Source organism: Larus michahellis, chromosome 1 (genome assembly GCF_964199755.1).
Source record: "Larus michahellis chromosome 1, bLarMic1.1, whole genome shotgun sequence".
Taxonomy (NCBI): domain Eukaryota; kingdom Metazoa; phylum Chordata; class Aves; order Charadriiformes; family Laridae; genus Larus; species Larus michahellis.
In genome coordinates, this window is record NC_133896.1 from 66,762,271 (window position 1) to 66,782,976 (window position 20,706).

The following is a 20,706-nucleotide window of genomic DNA, read 5'->3' on the forward strand; positions in this document are numbered from 1 at the left end:
CTTCTGCATCCTAACAAGGTAGAGTGAAAAACAGGACCGTTTTCATCAGGGCTGCCAAAACCAGCTACAATTATTCAAGTCACTTTTAAGAAAAAAAATCACTAAGTCACCCTGGAAAAAAAAGAGAATAGAATCATAGAATGGTTTAGGTTGGAAGGGACCTTAAAGATCATCTAGTTCCAACCCCCCTGCCATGGGCAGGGACACCTCCCACTAGACCAGGCTGCTCAGAGCTGCATCCAGCCTGGCCTTGAACACTTCCAGGGATGGGGCATCCACAGCTTCCCTGGGCAACCTGTGCCAGTGTCTCACCACCCTCATAGTGAAGAATTTCTTCCTGATATCGAACCTAAATCTACATTCTCCCCATTTGAAACCATTGCCCCTCGTCCTGTCACTACATACCCTTGTAAAAAGTCCTTCCCACCTTTCCTATAGGCCCCCTTTAAGTACTGGAAGGCCGCTATAAGGTCTCCCCAGAGCCTTCTCTTCTCCAGGCTGAACAACCCCAACTCTCTCAGCCTGTCCCTATAGGACAGGGGCTCCAGCCCTTTGGTCATCTTTGTGGCCCTCCGCTGGACCCGTTCCAACAGGTCCATGTCCTTCTTGTGGTGAGGACTCCAGAGCTGGATGCAGTACTCCAGGTGGGGTCTCACCAGAGCAGAGCGGAGCGGAGGGGCAGAATCACCTCCCTCAACCTGCCGGCCACGCTACTTTTGATGCGGCCCAGGATGCGGCTGGGTTTCTGGGCTGCGATCGCGCATACACCTAGAACAGCAACACCCAGAGGTGCTGTTCAGGGAGGAGCGAAGAGCGGGCTGTTGGAGAGGCGGCGAAGGGCTCCGCAGAGAGGCACGGCCAGGCCGGGTCGCGCCGCCGCTTCCCACCTCCCGCCGCGGGCTCCCCTCAGCACCGCCGCGAGGTCGTCACCACAGGGAAGGGGCCGGAGCTGCTCCCGCCGCCTCGCCGGGGCCGGCGGCGGGTTAACGCCACGCCAGCTTTCCTCTCAGGGACACCGGCCCAACCCCAGCAGCTCGGCGAGACCCCCAGCCCTCTGCCCGGGCGCCCTCCCGCGCTTGCGCGGACCGGCGCGGAGGGGGCGGAGGGGGAGGGCGGGATCCGCCGCAGAGACCCCACCCCCCGCTTCTCCCCCGGTCCTCGCCGTGCCTGGCGCGCGCGCGCGCGCGGGCGGGCGGGCAGGCGCGCGCGCGAGTGAGCGAAGGAGCGAGCGGCCGTTGGTCGCGCGCGCGCGCGCGTGGGGCGTTGAGGCGCCTCCCCGCAGCCCGGCGCCTCTCTCGCCGGAGCGCCGGGCAGGGGGGCCCCGGCCGGCAGCCGGGGCATGGAGAGCCTGCTGGAGAACCCGGTGCGCGCCGTCCTCTACCTGAAGGAGCTCACCGCTATCGTGCAGAACCAGCAGAGCCTCATCCACACCCAGCGGCAGCGCATCGACGAGCTGGAGCGGCGACTGGACGAGCTGAGCACCGAGAACCGCAACCTCCGCGGGCAGCAGCCGGCCCCCGCCGAGCCGCCGGCCGCCCCCGCGCCGCCACAGGGCGCCCCGGCCGAGCAGACCCCGCCGCCGCCACCGCCGCCGCCGGGCCAGCCCGACCCGCTCCAGCACCACCAACAGCTCCCGGCGCAGCAGCCGCCGCCGCAGCCGCCGCCGCCGCCGGCGGGCAAGCCGGCACCGGCGGGCCCCGGCGGCAGCGGGCGGGCTGCCGGCCACCAGCACCCCCCTCTCCAGTCCCACCAGCACCCCGCGGAGAAGGACGGCAGGGAGAAGGGCTGCTGCGCCGCTCTGCTCCAGCACAAGACCCCCCAGGCCATCGGCAAAGGCGTCCTGAGCCGGAGACCGGAGTAAGTGAGGCGGGGGGGGGGGAGGGGAGGAGAGGGGGGCGGGGGGGGGAACGGGAGCGTAACGGGCTCTTTCCGGGCCCGGATCCAAGAGGGAACTGGGTTATACCCCCTGCAGCCTTGCACGGAGAGAGGCAGTGTGTGGGTGGGTGGGGAATCCCTCCCTCGATGCGTTCTCGGGGAGAGCAGGCAGAGTGCAAAAGAAGCAGCCTGGATGCTGCTTCCAAGAGGCATTTGCCTCCCAGTTCACCGCTTTTATTTTAATGCACAAGTGTCCGTGGCCCGTTTGAACCCACTCGGGCTGCTCGCCCGCCGTGCTCACCCACAGCATCGTGCCCTCTTTGTCTGTCATAAATAAGTAAGTCTTTGATCAAAGATGAGTGCGGTTTAGCCCAGGCAGGGAGATTTGCAAAGGACAGCAGCATTGTGTCAGCTTCTGTTTGCCTTAAGTCCCTGGTATCTGTCAAAAAAACCCCCATCATCCCTGAAATGAGCTGGGATTTCCCTGCCCTCACTGATGTAAGGGATCTAGGGTATGCATTGTATCACACATGATGCATATATGTTCATAGAGATATAGATGCTGTACATATGTTTGACATTTAGGATGCTTATTGCACTTGTGCGTGGGTTGTCTTCTTGTCGTTTTTTTTGGTGAGTGGCACCTGACACTGATCCAGCTCTTCAAAAGGACAAAGTATTTGCTAGTACTGAATACTGATAATGGTCTATGTGCATGCATGTATAGTAGTAAACAAGGATGAGCATTCCAGCACTATAGGTGGTGGAAGAGGCTACTATTGAAGAGTCACGTTTTCTTGGATTACGCATCCAGTATATGGCAACAGTTCACCAGCTGGTAATTAGAACTGCACTCAGGATTGTAATTTCCTTTGTTTAGGCACTTTGAAAGCAGGGGAATGCTTTCTGGTTGTAAGCCAGAGTTAGTGAAGTTAGGATGAGAAGGAGCATAGTTTCTGATGTGGCTTCCTTTATGTAAGAAAAGCTAATATAAGTAGTAAAAGTAGATTGGAATTTCCTTCCTAGAATGAACTCTATTGTTTTGGTTATAGTAATGTCAAAACAAATGAAGTACACAGCACACTGTATAGCCCAAAACGTCTTCCTTGTCTCTTTTGACACTTTAAATAAAAGGGACCCTTTTCTCTCATGTTTGTTTTCAATAACAAGCATAGCTACAACATGGAGCTGGATTTTCATCTGGTGTTGAGTTACATTCATAACAGCTAAGCATCTATCATGTGATTCTGTGAAAATCAGCGGAGAAATTACTATTGAAAGAAATACTATTAAAGGAATATGTACGATGAAGGCATGCTTGAATCCCAAAAGGCAGATCCATACTTGTAAAATACTGCACTGTAAGACTCAATTTTGCAGTCACAACTTAAAGGAAGTGAGTGGGCTACTCAGAGTATTAATATAGGTAGTAAGCATGTGCAGGATCTGGCCCCTATTCATCATGCAATAGATGGAGTTTTAAAAAGACATAGGGACAGAGTCTGAATTCATGCTGATTGGTGCAAATCCAGAATTGCATAGTTTAAGTCACTGGAGTCAAACCGGTAAGAAACCCATATAAAAATGCATAATCAAACTCATTGTTTTTTCAATAGTGAATCCCTGCAGTGAAGGCTCTGTTAGAAATACTGTATCAGCAAGGGCTTTCCTTTCTTCTGAACAGAGTTTCTAACATACGTCATTACACAGATTGAAGAATCAGCTTCTATGCATAAGTCTAAATACCTCCTTCTTATCTGAGCTTTTTTGGCAGTGAGGTTTGATTGGGGGAAGAATTGTAGATTTTTTTCTTCATACCAAAATGCACAAAGAGAAGTGGATTAAGAACACAGTTGATCGCTGGTATATCGTATGATAATCTTTATATTTCAGATAAATAGATGGATGGATGTAGCCTTTTTGTGGAAAGTCAGGGCTGCTGCTAGGGATAACAGAGCAATCCCTGCAGCGCTCTTCACTCAGGAAGATTAAAATAGACTGCTTCTGTTTCCTTCTATAGCTTAGGCAAACCAAAATCTTTGTATAGAAAAGGAAACATGAGAGAGATGCAGAACAGTCTACATTTCTCAGTCCTGCAGGTTCTTTTTTTCCCCCCATTGATTGTATATGCTGGGTTTCATCCTCTCTCATCTCTGACTGTTAGAAGGAAATCAAAGAGACCGCAAAACCTAACTTAAAGACAACTTGGATGGAGGTGGGGGAATCTTTCATCACCTATTGACAGCATGCCCAATATCCCTTATGATCCAGCTGGCCAACCTGAGAGTTGTATTTTTGCTTTTGTATGACAGCAGGAGACATATACTTTAATACATACATGGAGGAGGTACCCGCACTCCCTTCGTTCCTCCCCACATCTGAACATATTTTTCTCTATGTTATAAACCCTGAAACTCATTGTTATCTAATTTTTTTTCTCTTAGCTGAGAGCATAGGAACTGACTGTTCACTACAGAAAATGGCCACTCTAAACAGAACAGAAATTATATTTTAGCATGTCAGGATGCAGCGGCTGAAAACGAGGGTTAAAGCAGCACCCAGGCAGTGCCTGGTTGTCACTGCCCAGTAATGGAATTTCCTTCGCCTCTCACAAGACAGGAGGTTCTGGCAGCATGTTTAAGTGTGCTTCTGCTGGCCCTTCTTACCTGAGTCACGGCCCTGGGATTTTGTTCATTTTGAGTCAGGATTGAGGTTTGAGTTTTTTTGCAGCCCAGCTCACCTCAAGCCCTGGACAGAAGTGAAGACCTGAGCTTTTGGACACTTGTGACTATTTCATGTCAACTGGGGCAGTCTTCTGTAAGGGACTTGGAATAAAAAGCAACTGAAGCAGCTCAATTGTTTTAAAGAAAAGTTCAGTCTTATTTTCGTCATTTGCTTTTATCAGAAAATTGATAAGTTTTCTTTTTATAAAGCCCCCCCTTTTTTTTAAAAAAAAAAAAAGTGTACATTTTAAAAGAGAACAGAAAACAAGCCCATCTCTAGAAAGGGAAGAATTCCTGAGTTATACAGAGGCCCACTAATTGCTGCTGCATGTCATTGTGTGAGAAAGGTAGCACTGAGCTTACCTATGAAAGGAGAGGCAAGGAGAAAGATTTTTGCAGAGATTCTCAGCAAGAATTAGGCTGATTATTATTCCGCGGCATCTGTCTCTTTCTACCTTAGGAGTCTATTGCATAAGCGCCTCATAGCTTTAAAAACAAAAAAATAAGGTCATTCGTCATGGAATGTTTTGCTTCAAAAATACAGGTTACCAAATTAGCATAGCTTAGATCACCCTTACAAGGCAGCCTCTTGTCTTAAGGGACCAACCCAAAGTATTGTCAAATCCTGTGAGTATAAATTTTCCTTCCCTCCTTTATCAGAATACTACCTCCTTTGATAATCCCCAGCACCCTTCACTGAGTATCAGGGAAACGCCACAGGGTTGAATTTAGCAGATTAAGTTTAAATGGCCCAAATCCTGCTGGTTTTTATCAGTGAAACTCTCGGTAGGAGCCCTGCCCATGGAAGGGCTTCAGATTTTGAGCCCATGCATTACCTGGAAAACTCACTTTGATAAATACAATTAGAATAATAGCTAATAATCCATGGTAGTTCATTCCATCAAAAGACATGGGCGCAATTTACAAACATTCTGCATTAAAGTAGCATTAAAGTCTTCTTTTAACCATGTCACCAACAGTGAAAACAAGGTATAGAAACAGTATTTGTCTAGCATGACATAAAGAATCTTAGTACTGCCTTTAAATTATTAGCCTGTGCTTGCTCTACAAGATATCTCATCATGCAAAACAAACTGTTAAAACTCTCAGAAGAAATTTCCTAAAATTGCATTTTCCCAGAGGTCTTAAACCTCATTTGGATTTGCATTGGGCTGAAAACTATTTTATTTTATTTTGTATTGGTTTAGGATAGTATTTTTTATCTTAGTAAAGAGGCAAGTGTTAGAGTCACTTAGTTGCTGTTGTGGTCTGAGGCTGTTTGCTATATTTTGTTTTAATTTCAAAAGCTCAATTATGTAACTTTAACATTAAGATATTGCATATGCAGACGTGCTGTTTTCCATAATTTTTCTTTTTAACTATGCATTAATGTTCTATTCTATGGATTATCTCCAGGGTAAAGGCATTAGACAAAATCCCACTGATTTCAATGGATACCAACAATAATTGTAAATATTATGGCTTACTATTAACATATTTTGCTATATTTGCGCATTGCACCAGCACAAAAAAAGAAAAAAGAAAAAGAAAAGAAGATGACCAGAACAACTCTGAATGGCTAGTGCACCCCAGATACCCACTCCTTTCACTTAGGGTGCACAAGGAATGCTACGTTTGCCCTCTGCTTTCATTCTTTCAGATTCAGATTTCCCCCAGCCTATTTCAGAGTTTAACTCCTTGAGCTTTCACACACCAAAAATAGTTGCATTGGTGGTGCAAATCCCTGCTAGCAATGTACCGTTTCAGCATCAAAAGTTATTTGGAGTAGAGTGCTGTAAGCTGGTTTCAAATGACAGAGGTCTGCATTGGCATAGCTACACAGATGCTAAAGCCCTGCTTAGATGATTTTGAAATAAAGAGTATAATGAGAGGAAAAAAGAACGTAGACTCTTGCCCCATTTAAAGATATATCCATACTGGTTCCATTCACATTGTAGTGTAAGACATACTTTATGACGTGGACGTACCTGTGTCACAGGTATCTACATCAGGGCCTGTAAAATCCCGGGCAGAGGAATATGGAATTAATGATTCACAACAATATTTAATAAATAACAGATAAGTGAGAGAAGGAAAAAGTCTCAGCTTAGGAACGGTTCAGGATGAAGTTCTAGGTATAATATTGCTGAGTAAAGACGGCATGAGGAATTCCTCCTACAGGGACAGCACCTCTATATGATGCTGTATAAGGTCCCAGCCCGAGCAACACAGTGTCAAGGCTGAAAATACTATTGTGGGAAATCTCACTGGTGGGATGGAAGCTTCAGGAAGTAATAACAAGGAAGAAATCTGTGTGAAATACTGCCTAGTGGTGCTTTGGATAGATACTACCTGTGTATCTGTCTCCTGAGCCCAGTTAGAGCAGTACCTTGGGTAACAAAGACTCACAGTGATCTTTTAACAAGAGAAGCCAAGGACTGAAAGCAGCAGCAAAAAAAGGTGAATATTTAAATGCTTAAATGAGGAGGGATGCAAATGCATTATTTTGTTTTTCTGATAAGATGGTGATATTTTTATGTCACTCGGCTCTATGTTCTGTTGCAATCAGGCTGCTCTTCTCTTGTGGCAAGGGTGCCTTTCTTCCATATGTTTTGTATTGACCCATTTGGTGTCACTTCCCAGGCAGATCCAAGGTAAGGCTCTATGAGAGGACTTCAGGAGCAATGGATTGGAAGAGGTATAAATGGAAAAATGTCCCAAATGAATAGGTATTAACAACGCCCTTGAGAATTCCTGCCAGGAACGCAGTGCCAGGTGACTCTAAGGCTGGCTGTCCCTTTCTTTGCAGCATGTACAGCATGGAAGGACACCCATTGTTCTGAGATTGCAACAAGCAACTGACTGATACTTCCATGTCCTTCATAAAATGGTGCAAACAGAGGAATATACAATTTAGGCATGGTTCATACAGTTTATGCACATGGAAAGTGGCTACCCATAAGAGGCATAGACTGTACACATTCCCACCTACACCATACTTGAAATTATTTTCACTTTTAGTCAGAGTAAGCCAGAGAAATCTAGCCTTGGGATGCTCTCCTAGTCCTTAGCTGATGCCAGACCAGAGCCTGTCAGCTAGAAGTCTGGTCTTCTATTAATTATGGCTTCTACCTACTCGTTCAAAAAAAGTGTTCACATGATAAAATGCAGTACACTTCTGCAAGTAAAAATACCTCTAGACAAACAGATGTATTAGACTGTAGAAATTTCCCAGTTTTATTTTTTTCCCTTCTGCCTTGGAATCCAAGTAGAAACAGTAAAAAAGAGCTACCGTCTCTCTACCTTAATCTTTCTGTACGTAGTGTTTACCCATCTTCTGCTTTCCCATTATTTTCCCAATAAATGCCTTGTTAGGTTGCTTGTTTTTTCCTTTCCTAGTTCAGCAGTGGTTTATTTGTCTTTTTCCATTCTTGATTATGAAACCTTTTGTTATTTCCTCCTTAGGAAAACATTATAGAAAGCCAGAAACGTTCCTCTGTTTAACAGATGGAAAATATTTCACTTATTATAGAATTACCTATAGCCTGCGAACATTACTTGGTCCACAATCCATGGAACCATATAAGAGCAAATAAGGAAAAAAGAAGAGAGTCATTTATGAAGACAGAGCCTGAAATGTGACCATTTGCCTTTCTTTTTCATAGTTTTAAAAAAAATTATATACATGTTTTTTCCCTCAGAGAGGTATATCTTGAAGCAAACTATTAATATTCTTGTATTCATCTATACTGGAGTTTGTAATTTCTTTTAGCTAAGCCCTAGGTGAGAAAATGAGAGTCTTGGCTACTGGATTTGTTCTGCCCAGTGGCTCTGTTTAAGATCTCTTAGTTAAACCACTGGACTAACAGTCTTAAGATCGAAGTTTAATTCCTCCTAAATGTATTTTTAACAGACTTGTGATGTCGGACAGTCCCTTTCATCTCTGTGTATTTTAAGATCTGCAGCAAAGCAGTTGGAGATCTATTGTTACAGATAAGAGTGGGCAGGTAGATCAGGAATGATCTTTTTTATAAATTTCAGCATAGGAAGCAGCATAAAGCTCCTGTCATTACTTGCAATGTGTACTGCAAGGCAATATGTGTATTTACACATAGAAGAGAAAATGTATTTGCATGAGCATTTGTCTACAGTAAGTGTCTAAGAGCGAAGTTGAAACAGTACCTAGTTTCTGTGCTTTTTACATACAGAAAAGCAAATCGTCTGCTGGAGGAAATCAGTGTATATTTACTGACGTCAGTACAGCCATGACAATTTACATCACCTGAGGATCTGTACCAAATTTTGCATAGCTGTCCTCACACACAAATACACATGCATCTGCTAGTGTAAATGAGTGTTGACAATAGCAATGGATAGCAACTCATCACAGAAATAACAGTGAACAACGAGAAAACCATTAAGCAACATTCTGATTCTTCGTATAATAGGTTTGTAATGTTTTCATATGGTACTTTAAAATAAGGTGGTAAGAGTTTTGTTGCTGCAGGGTTATAAAAATATATTGGCTCTGTCTGATAATGTTTTTTCTTTTCTCTACTCTTTGCATGAACCTTAAGTCTGCTTCTCATACAGGTATTATTTTTATTGCTTTTGCTAAGATTATGCTCATTGATCAGCTGTTATCTTCATGCGCTCTGAAGTTGCACTTTCTGAGAGGAATAGAAGGCAATCAATATTTTCCATGATTAGTCACATCTAAGAGGGGACATTTTGGTGAAATTGAAGTGATTTTGAATAATAAATTAAAAATGGCAAACCTTATCCTTCCTGCCCTCTTCTAGCTGAAAACAAGGGGGTCTGAGAGCGGCAGAGCTAATGAAGCTTGGTTTCCAGAAGATTTGTGTCACAGTTACATTTTCTGATGCCTAACAAGATGTGAGTTCTGATCTAAGCTTCTCCTGGTGTTGAGGCTTTTATAACATTTCTCTCCAACATGGAGACTTCTGTGTGGAGTAATGGCTTCAGTTCGCTCGGCAGCCTTTCCCTTAGTGGAGAACCTACAAAGTTCCGTCTGTTACACCCTGCCAGTGATTTTCATGGAACTTGTAAGAGGTTAGTATCTTTGAGATCACTGTTACTCACTCAAACTGGGTTGAAACTCACAGTGGGATCTGCAGTTACAAAGTAGGAAGTAACATAGACACACACACCGACACAGAGGAAGAGGGAGTCACACATGCATAGAAGGAAAAAGGAAAAGATTATATGGTCACAGAAAACACATTTTGCTTAAGAACCCAGGCAATAAAGACCAACTCCTACATAATTTTTTTATTTAGCTCACCAGTATATCAAAATGGCTGAACAGTCCACTCCAAATCGTGTGATCCTTTCTTGGAGCTGGTGTTCTATGTGTAATAGCCCCTTAAAAGTCTTGGAATATTAAAATTATAAAGAATTGTGAAATTACTGTAGGAATTCAGGGCGAACCTAGGTGAAGGTTTACCATTGACAAATGGCATCTGTTGCTTCTCCTGGCTCTGCATCTGGAGTTGGTGAATCGTCTTAATCCACCTGCCAACATTTGTGTGGGCATGGGCTGCTGCTGAGACAGTTATTACTAGAGAGGTTAATTTATATTTGCTGAAGCACACTGAAGCATCTATGTAATTCTCAAGATTAGTAGAAAGTTGACACTGAAAATACTATAGATCTTTAGGAGGCTTGGAGTTTTCTTTAGGTTTTGCTGTACTCCGATGTTTGTTCAAATTCTGACCTTTCTATTAAAATTCAGGACCTTGCTGTCAATCTGTTTGTCTCTGTGATGTCGATTTCTAGGCAGTCCTCCAAAGTGGCTCTCACTAACCTGCTCCAGTGGGAGAGTTACTCTGACAGCACCTCCTTCAGCCTCAGCATCCAGCATCTTGGCGTTGCTGTGCCTGGGTGGGCACTGCCTACACGCGACATCTTCAGATCTGCCTTCCAGAGCAGTGTGGTTTTGGTCCTGAGGTTCTTAACGGACTTTATACATGATAGCATTTTCCAAAAGAGAGGGTACCTCTGCAGATTTGTAGAGATTGTTACCTTTCTACTTCAGTTATGGAACCAAGCTCAGACCTGTCTTTCCTTGGTTTTGCCCCTCTGTGAGAAATGCTCTTTCCGCCTGTCTTGGGCTGTTCCAGGAAAAGTTTCAGCTCTTCACTTAGTTCAGAATTCACACAAATGTCCTTGTCTTTCATTTGCTGGTTTTTAATTTGCAAATCCATTCCCAGTAGGACACCAGTAAATTGCCTGTGTCTGCCTAGGTACTCACATGGCCTCCTTCACCATAGTAACTGAGTATCTGTATTTGTCCTAAGGGCCCATGTTGATATCCATGCACACTGGACCACTAACCTTCATCTGAACTAGCAAAGAATCTGAGAAATCTTCTCCCTTTTCTCTGGGCATTCCCTGGTTCTTATGCCAAAGGCCTCTCTTCAAGCAGTTTTCTTCTATAAAGCTTTATGCCAATAAATCTATATCTAGTCAAACTCCTGATATAGATAGACTGATCAGTCTATCTATAGATAGCACAGCTCTGATCAGTAATTTGCAGTATTTTACAATCATCTGGGTAAGTCTAAGAGCCAGATTATGTTACCACTTAACTGTAAATCTGAATGGCTGTACTCACTTAGTTAAGTGGCTTCAAATTTGAAGGGACCTGAGAGAACATATAACTTCTGATGTTACGGATCTTCTTGGACTGACTTCTGTCCCACCACGGGAGCTCATTAGTTTGAGTTAGCTCTTAGCCTATTAGATTCTGTGCATACTTGCCATGGCAATCATTTGGGATGGCACAGCCAACTGCTGTAATGTTTCCCCCAAGAATTCTTTATTACTCATTTGGGAAAATACTGATCTCCATGTTAGCTGCAGCAACATCCGCTGCTGGTCCCTTGTTTCTGCCAAGAAAGGAGTGAGCTTCTCATCTTTGTCAAGCTGAATACATAAATATTGACTTCACTAGACATGCTCTGACTGGAACTATTATACCACCTTTATCACCTCATTTACCATGGCTCTTACCCAGCCAAGCAGATAGGGAATACCAGATTGTATCCTTGATGGATGAAAAGCATTGGCACAGAGTTTCAGTCTCAGACATTTAAAGGTATTTAGCCTCCCAAAGGTGGAAGAAAGAATCTTCTTGTTTTTAAGGGAGGGATCAGACTTCAGCCAAATTTCGTTTACTTTCAGGCAGAAAAAAGGAGATATTGGTGACAGGGGAAGAGGTTGAGAGGCATCTACAGTGTTTCTACTCTCTGCTAAGAGCAACCTTCAGGCTGGTTTTAAGTCTATATTAACCTACGCTTCAAATCCCAAGCCTGAAAGCATGGCTGGAGCATTGCCTCAGGACTACATCCCAGGGGTGTGCACATGTGCATGGTCTCCAAGGCCTCTGCAGCAGTCACAAGATAGGGTATACCATACTTCTGGGTTCCGCAGAGGCTGTCTGTGCAGGGAGATACAAGCTGGTGGAAGAGTCAACAACAGTGGGGAGGAGTTACAAGGGGAAGGGGAAAGGCCCTAGTGGAAACTGTAGAATGCAAGAGAGCCAGGAGCCCCATAACCTTATCCTGCAGAGGCTGTGAAATTTTTGAATGCTTGATTCATTTACATGTGCGACTGTAACGATGCTTCAGTGTAACTGGGGGGAGGGAAGGAATGACAGGGGTTTATGTTCTATTTTTATGAAGCTTCTTTCTGAGGAGAAATTAATAATAAACAACACACACTGAACATTATCCTTAACAGATACTGATGGAAGCCAGCACCCCAGCAGGCAGCTCCTGGGTTTAAGAAGGGAGCCCACTACTGTATGCTCAGAGTGTATGTGGCTAGTTCTCATTGCTGTGGGATTGGAGGTTTATCAGATCTCATAAAGCAATGCAATTTAACCTGGCCAGGCAGTGTCTGGGAGATCTCCAAGAAATACCCAGAGTGCTAGGAGAGGACAGTGGAGTCCATCTGCAGATAGCATCCTTTTCAGGGTGTCTCTGCCTGGTGTTAGCACCTTTTTTTCAGATTACATGTTGGGGACATTGACCACCTGTGTCCCTTCACAGGAGTTACACACACAGAAAGCAAAGGTGTTATCCCTGTTCACATGCTGGCATAAATTTGTTATCACATTTCTCTCACTGTTCTTCTTAATTGACAACAGGCTCCATTCTTCATTGTCTTCCTTCTTGTGAAGTTATTTTCTTTTGTGGGACATGGGTTTGAAATGCTAGCAAATCCTTGCTGAGCAATTTACATCCCACTACCTCAAGCACAAATGATAATATGACTTATAAAGCATAAGAAACCAGGGACATTCCTCTGCTGCAGTTTTTTACAAGGCTTCATTGCAGGCTGCCATGGCCAACTGTCATATCTAACACCAGAAACAGCTGCATTTCAGAGATGAGTACATGCACACAGTAATGTTATGTTTTCTAAAGTGCTTTGGGAAGTAGTGCACTTATTCACGGGTGGAATATTGCTCATATGTGTCCTTATCGATGTCTAAAAGTGCAGCAAATAGCAAGTATGTGAGCTTTTCCTCTAGTACACCTCTAACCGTGGCAAGATCTTGCTGCAGGATGAATGATAGAAATACCATGCAAAAATAGGTGGTGGTAGTAGTAGTAGTAGTAATAATAATAATAACACCATCTCTTCTAGATTACTCTTTATCAGTAGACCTTTCAGTGCTGACAATGGTAGTCCTCATTTTACTGAAGGGGATGAAGACATGGGAAATGTTTTGCTTGCGTTCACCCAGCTAGTCAAAGCTGAGAGTAAAACCTGTGTCCCAGGGCTCTGATCTGTCAAGTAGGCTACAATGCCTTGAAAGAAAGACACAAACAGGACAAGAAGTGTTAAATGTTACGAGGTCACTTCTATGGCATAAATAACATTGCTCTAAATCCTGAAATTTGATTCACTCCCTGGACAGCTTGATATCAGGAAAAGTTTTGGGCAATTAAAGATCCATAACTTGGCCAAAACCCCTTAACAGCCATTCATGATTGGTGTCAGTTGTGTACACTAGAAAGAAAGAGCAGTGGATGCTGGAGGTAAAATTGAATATTGAATTTGGGGAGGAATTGAGACACATGGTTTCAGGTTGGCAAGGCTGTGAATGCGTATTGCATGCAAGTCCAGCAAGGTTTACAAAAGCAACTAGTCCAGCAAAGAAATGTGTCAGAGTAAAAAAGTGGTGTAAATGTATTGACGCAAAAAAATGGAAGAAACCACACACGCGTGCTGGAGCGTGTTTTGTTTCTTGCAATGTACAAGTTGCACAGAACGATGAAGGGAGGGGGGCAGCGAGAGAAGGTAGGTTAAGTCTCTGATATTTCAGTCTGGTTTGATGGGAGAAAGCTCACCAAGCACATAGAAGACACCAAAAATACTCCTTTTGTGGGAGCGAAAGGAAAAGCCTCCCACAGAGGTAGGCTCTGCATGTGAGCTAGGGAAGCGGAAAGCAATTATCACATCTGTGCATGTGAATAAGTTGACACAGTACCTTCTCCAAAAACCACTGCCTTAGGAAGACGCAGTTTCTTCTTCCCACAGCTATATTTTCCCTCCCCCAGTTCTCCTATTAAATACAGAGCCATACTGGGGTCTGCTGCCTCCATCCCCTCCTCCCCTGACACGGTAACAGCAGTACATGCAATCACCAAGTCATGCAGACAGTCTCAAAGTCTTGCTCTGTCAGATTTTTCCTGCCTCACCCGAGGAGATCTCTTGCATGACTGATATGTGTGGCTTAATGGATTCTGGGCTGAGGTTTTAATTTCCAGTAATAAGAAGAACATTTGTGTTCCCCTGTCCCTCTTGTTTGTGATACAGAGCTTCACTAGCTCAGTCTGATTAGCTGTTACCTGGGGACATCACTTTGATAGGGATCCTCCATCCTGCCTGGTTCTTCATTTGGTGTGGGGACAGGCCCCAGTGTTTTACAAACCCAAAGGGTGCTCTTTGGCACACTCTCGAGCATGTATGAGAGGGAGGGGGGGCATGCTCTGGGAATTCTTTTCCAACTCGAATACATTTCCCACAGTCAAGGGTTGCATTCAGTATAGACCTAGGCTGCATTTAGTAATGACAGAGATGGCAAGGGAGATCTGGAACAAGGGCAAGAATGCCTTCAGGATGTGAACGTGCCTTGGATGTTTCTGGAATTCCTTTCTCTTACCAGCAAGGAGCTATTTACGTTGGTTGCTTTTCCTCTCAGGTTGTATTGTAGGAGTATACCGATTTCCTCGATTTGAAAGGACTCAGCACCTCAGAGGATCAGGACCCGTCTCTCCTTTATCTTCCAGCTCTATTTTTTATTTCTCCATTCTGGTTTTATTTGCTGCAGTTTTGAATTCCCTGAGGTGAACACTAACCAGAGGCACAATTAGTAACTGTTTCCTTGGGATCCAGTATGCCACTACTTGGAGATACATCACAAAAAATAGCTAAACTATGACCAATTTAATGACATTTCTGTATTACTACTCCCTTTATTAAAGTCATTGTCCTGGTTTCAGCTGGGATAGAGTTAATTTTCTTCCTAGTAGCTGTTATGGTTTGGATTTAGTATGACAATAATGTTGCTAACACATATTGTTTTAGTTGTTGCTAAGTAATCTTTATATTAAGGCAAGGACCTTTTCAGCTTCTCATAGAAGCTGAGGGGGAGCATAGGTAGGACAAACTGGCCAAAGGAATATTCCATACCATAGGCATCATGCTCAGTATATAAATGGGGATTGGCTGGGGGGCAGGAATATGCGATTGCTGCTCAGGACAGGCTGGGAAATCGATCATCGAGTGGTGAGCAATTGTATTGCATCACTTATTTTATATATTCTTTTACCATTATTATTTAACCATCTTTATCTCAACCCATGAGGTATTGGTTGGTTTTTTCCCCCCCTTTTTCTCCCTCTTCTCCCTACCCTCCTCGGGGGTGGTGGGGGGGTGGGGGCGTAGGGGGGATGGTGAGGGGAGTGAGTAAACAGCTGCATGGTCCTAGTTGCCAGCTGGAGTTAAACTATGACAGTAGGTGAGATGTGCTTTATGTCACATATATCCAGTTTTTACATCTGGTGACTTGCATGGGTTTCAGGAATCCACTGAATTAACAAAATCATCAGTAAGGAAAGATGAAAGAGAAGATTTGCCCAATGTTTTTTAAAAAAAAACTAGAAGCAGCTCTGAGTAAGCAAAAAGGAAATCATGCTATAAGAAGGAAAGAACTAAGTAGAGGCTTCTAAGCAAGAGAATGTTGAGCTTGGGAAAATTTTGATGGTGCACAAAAAACTACAGGTGGGAGTGCTGAGGAGGCAAGCAAAATGCAACCTATGTACCTGTTACACAGTTCCTACTATACATTGAAACAAAGAGCCATAGTTACATATGCTACTAAAATCAAGCATAGCCTTCATCAGTATCAACCGTCAGACCACAGTCCATGGAACTGAAAGATGTATAACCTTTTTTGCCGCTCCATTTCTGAGCTGTTGTAGCAGACGGTGTGGCAGGTGCTGTAGGATCATCAGCAGTCACAGGTTTATTTTGACACAAACTTTAGAGATGTATTTATTGATTCCAACACCATAATAGGGGATGCTCCTATTTAAACTGAAAAAGTACATTTTGTCTACTGCCACTACGCTCTGCTAGGTGGGGAGAGCTCTGATGGCAAGAAGTCCATACAGTGGCTATCATGCTAGAAGACTACTATGGGTCTACCTTAAGATAAAGTAAACTGAGCTTAGTGATGTTTTTGTACCCTTTATGTGGGTATTTCCCCAGATGGTGAACCCAAACCAAGCAGAGCCGCTGTGCAAGTCCAAAACTGCATTTATGAGATAGGAGTTGCTGGGCAGTATTGAGATGAATGCAAGAGCTCTGCATTTTAAGGAAGAGACATGGAGAGCTGGAAGAAGTGACGCTTCAGGACTCGGTCGAAGACTGAGTGTTGTGCAAAGGACTAGCAAATGCTGCACGTGGTCAGACAGGTGAAGGAGCAAAACTGCAATAACGTGGGAAAGAGTAAGACAAGATTCTAACACGTCAGCAGAGCTGCATGAACAATCCACACTGGAGCAACAAACGATAACATAGGCAGCTTTCTGCATCAGCAGCAGAGTTATATGGATGAAAACGTCTGAGCTAGCAGGGTTTGGGTGTACAGGCAGCTGCATGGGTGCTCAGGACTAGTGGAGGTTCTGCAGGTGAGGAGAAACTGCAGAGCTGCACAAAGGAAGCCTGCGCTGTGCTTGGCACCAAACAGTTGCTATTAATTTTTCACTTTCCCAAGCACTGGTATTCATACAAATTAGGAAGAAAAAAAATGGTCCTCAAATGCAGCAGGAAAGGCTCTTTAGCTTTGTATTTCTGAACTTAGATAAAAGAGAACTTGGTGTGAATCTGGAAAAGTGACATCTCAATTTTATCCTGACCATCATTGTGATGTGTGCAAGTGTGGGTTGTTTACTTGCTACTGACCCCTCCCTTTCCCTCATCCTTTGTAAAGTTCTTTTTCTCAGGGAATTCCTTTTCACTGAGTAGTTCAGGCTGTTCTTTGTCCTTACAGCCTTGTGATTTCCACTAGCATCAAGCCAGAAATCGCCTCATTTGCTAATAGGTATTCTAGTTAATAATAGCAAATCCATCCACTGAGGATATTTCTGGCCTGCTTTGCAAGATGGGAATGGTGTTTTAATGGCACAATACTGGCACATGAGTGGGAATGCTTGCACCTATTTGTGTAGCCGCATGTTGCACACAGTTGTGCCCCTGAGAACTTGTGATGCCCCACATTGCTCACCAAACCGCAATTACGTTGGTGGAGAGAGAGTAACAATTCCATAGATAGCTGAAAATCTCCTGGGTATAAAGACTTGCTGAATTTCCAGGGCACAGGATTTTTGGATTTGCGTTCATTGGCTGTTTGGGGATTTGACTATGAAGAATCCAAACAAATTTTCTCAATCAGGCTTTTGATGTTGTTTTAATTATTAATTACATAAGAATAGGTTTTCAAGAAAAGATAGATCAAGCCATGTCCCAAACAGCATTAAAAGCAGTCTCCAAAACTGATTTTCTACAGAATGAACTATAGATCTAAACAAGAAAATTACTCACATATTTTGTGTGTTCCCAATGTCTTCTAGACGCTTAGCATATAATTCCTGTTTTGTTTACCTTAGCACAAATGGAGAGTAACCATTAAAGGCAATGAAACCAATCCAGAAGAAGCCCACAGCCATGAACGGACGTAAGTGAGGAGAGAGCAGAGGCCCTTGGAGTTCTAATGGGCCCACAGGCAACGATGCAGATTTAATTAAACTTTCAGTAGCTGGATTGAACAGTTAATAGGGAAGGCTATTTCAGCCTTGGTAGAAATACAGGCTGCATTGCTAACTAAAAAAATATGTTGAATAAGCAACAAGAAGAAGGGTAATGCTGTAGTCAACAGTGGCTGCTGTCTGTAAGAGAACAATTGGACATGGCATGGGTCCCAATGCCACAGCAGCTGTTCTGTGCATTGCTGCATATCTCAAAGTTCATGCCCATCCTGGTTCTATCACGAGTGAGACAAAGATGCATTGAAAAACACTTTTTTTCTTTTAACTTGATTTTTTTAGCAATCTTTTCACAACAGATTTTATTTTCCAGACACTCAAAGCATGAAGTCTTCGTTCCCCTATTTCCTCCTTTTTGTTGGATTCAGTCAAGGATACTGAAGAATCACATATAGGAACATCACATGAAGCCAACAGACGGTACTACTTTCCTTCCACACTCCGGTATTTTAGTACAAAAAACCTCAAAGAAAATAATTATCATCATCATCATTAAAACCCTCCCAAAATGGAATAAAAGTTACCCTACCTTTATCCCTCATCCCCTACTTCTTCCCTGACATGCATTGTCAAGACCAAAAGCCCCACATTCCATTCAGTAAGGATCTGACACAAAAGAAAAAGAAGATAAGTTTGAGTAAAAACTGCAAGAGGAAAGGAGGTATGAAATTAAAAATACAATGTCATATGCAGTAGTCTTAATAAATGCTAAAGAAGTAAAAAACAAAACTCTATTTTGCCTTGCATTTCCCTGGACAGCATTTGTAGGGCCATGCAGGTGCAACAGTCAATCTGTTGTAATACTTGTGTAGTTTTTAATACACTTACTCAGTTGCCTTCATTTTGCCTCCTTCTTTGACAGACTGAGGGTCTTGAGGCAGACTGCAAGCCTTCCCAAGGAGAGATAATAAAGAGAACATTGATACAAGAACTTGTTAAGACAAATGAGTTTCGGGAGAGTGATTTATGTAAACGATCTTGTAATCACTGCAACCCCAACACTGTCTGACAGCAGCTGTTTTTATGAAGGAAGTTAAACACAAGAGTGACTGCTGCATAGCCCTCTCCTTCAGAATGCTGGGTTAATTTAACAAAACAAAGTGAAACAACAAACAGCTGGAAAGAGAAGACGAAGTAGTAGCTAATGCTATCAACTGGTAAGACCTGCTGCATTTCAGAGGTGCGTGCTATCCAGGAGTCTCAAAGACTTAGCACAACTCAGCAAGATGGTGTTTGATCATCAAAAGTTTCTGCTTCTGGGCCAGGTGGCCTTATTGCTGTTGCACGTTAAGCAATCTATTCTCAGATGCCAGCATTGTTGTTTTGCGGAGAGCTAAGGATGATGTGGCAAGTTTCCCATTCTCAAATGTGCTAGTCTTGCTTGATCCTGGAGGTTAACAATTACCTCACAGCTTACTGTATTTCATATGGAGACCATCAGTGAAGGAGCATGCAGATTTGTCTTTGCGGTCCAACCTTCAGATGCCTCTGAATTTCAATTCTATAAGGTTGTACAATTCCCCCTTTTTTTTTTCTTCATGACTGTATCTTCCATCTCCTTCCATTAACAATTCCTTATCTTATCTTTCATTGGAGCACTCCTTGGATTGATATAGAAGCCCTAATATAATTAGTCGCCAAGGCAGAATTAGGATGCCCAAACCCCATGGTAACACTCCACATCTACCTCTTGTACTTCCATCGCATTCTGTTCCTTTCCTTTTTTTATCTTGCTCCTTGTAGGTTTTTCTTCCTATGAATCTCCCATTGGTCAAAAACATCACATAACTGGAAAGACAGAGGATTTTTATTTTGTCTGATATTTACAATGAATGTAAGTGCCATCTCCTTGATCTTTTTGAGATGCTGAGGCTGCCACAGTCTTTCTGAGCCATAATAGGCAAGAGAAAGGCTGAGGAAGGGGAATGAAGTGCAAGTACCACCTAATTTCATCGTTACACTTGGAGCTCTCAGTACCAGCTATTACAAAGTCACCAATTCTAGTTCCTTGCAGACAAAAGAAGCCGTGGAGTAGGTGTCTAGTAACAAAAATCCACAGCACTTCTATTCCATGTACATTGCAGACAGCAAAACACTTTCCAACAAACTTGTAGCCTCTATCAAAGGAGCAGAAGAGCAAAAACCAGAAGTAGAAAAAGTCCCAGAAAGAGAGCAAAGGAAATAAAGAATACTATGCAAGTCTTAATTATTGTAGAAGTAAGGTGTGGTAAGTCAAACGCAATGACCCTAGAAAGCAAGCCGTGTTGTCCACTGGAGAGACAGCTGATTAGAAAATAATAATAGGCTAAGGAACATCATGAAAGAATATGACAAATGCTTTGGGTTTAGAATCTCCCAGAAAAAATCAGAAAGTGGCACAGATTTACATCTCCTCAACCTCCCTCCTCAACCCTAACACCTCAGGAGCCCACAGTTATGGAACTTGAGTCTGTTTCTAAGCATTCACAGAATTTTGTTCAGAGCACTTAGCACATGAAAAGACGAACCTGCTGCATTGGACTAAGAGGGCCTGCATCTTTTATGTTTACATGGAGACTACAAAACTTTGGGGACTTTATAAAGGAGAAAAAACCAACCCTGTAGAGATTCAAAACACCATCACTCCTTCTCTGCTTGCTTGTGTCTCATTAGCTGCCCTCAGCTGTGGTTTAGCTTCTAAAAGTCGAGGACTCAGTCTAGTTACAGACATACTTTCAGAGGTTTAAGAGTTCAGCTCTGGGTTA

At 43.4% G+C, this 20,706-nt stretch overlaps 1 protein-coding gene across 6 annotated transcripts in view; it reads left to right on the top strand.

Annotated features, from left to right (window-relative positions):
• Positions 1 to 1,243: 1,243 nt before the first annotated feature.
• Positions 1,244 to 20,706, top strand: part of IQSEC3 (IQ motif and Sec7 domain ArfGEF 3) — a 106,754-nt gene continuing 87,291 nt past the window's right edge. For 4 of the 6 annotated variants that reach the window (XM_074583640.1, XM_074583652.1, XM_074583630.1 and 1 more), the window contains exon 1: positions 1,244 to 1,857. In XM_074583640.1, coding sequence (XP_074439741.1) covers positions 1,340 to 1,857 — 518 coding nt within the window. In that variant the 5' untranslated portion in view covers positions 1,244 to 1,339. The remainder of the gene's footprint in view (positions 1,858 to 20,706) is intronic. The other 2 variants (XM_074583680.1, XM_074583689.1) reach the window with 2 other exon arrangements.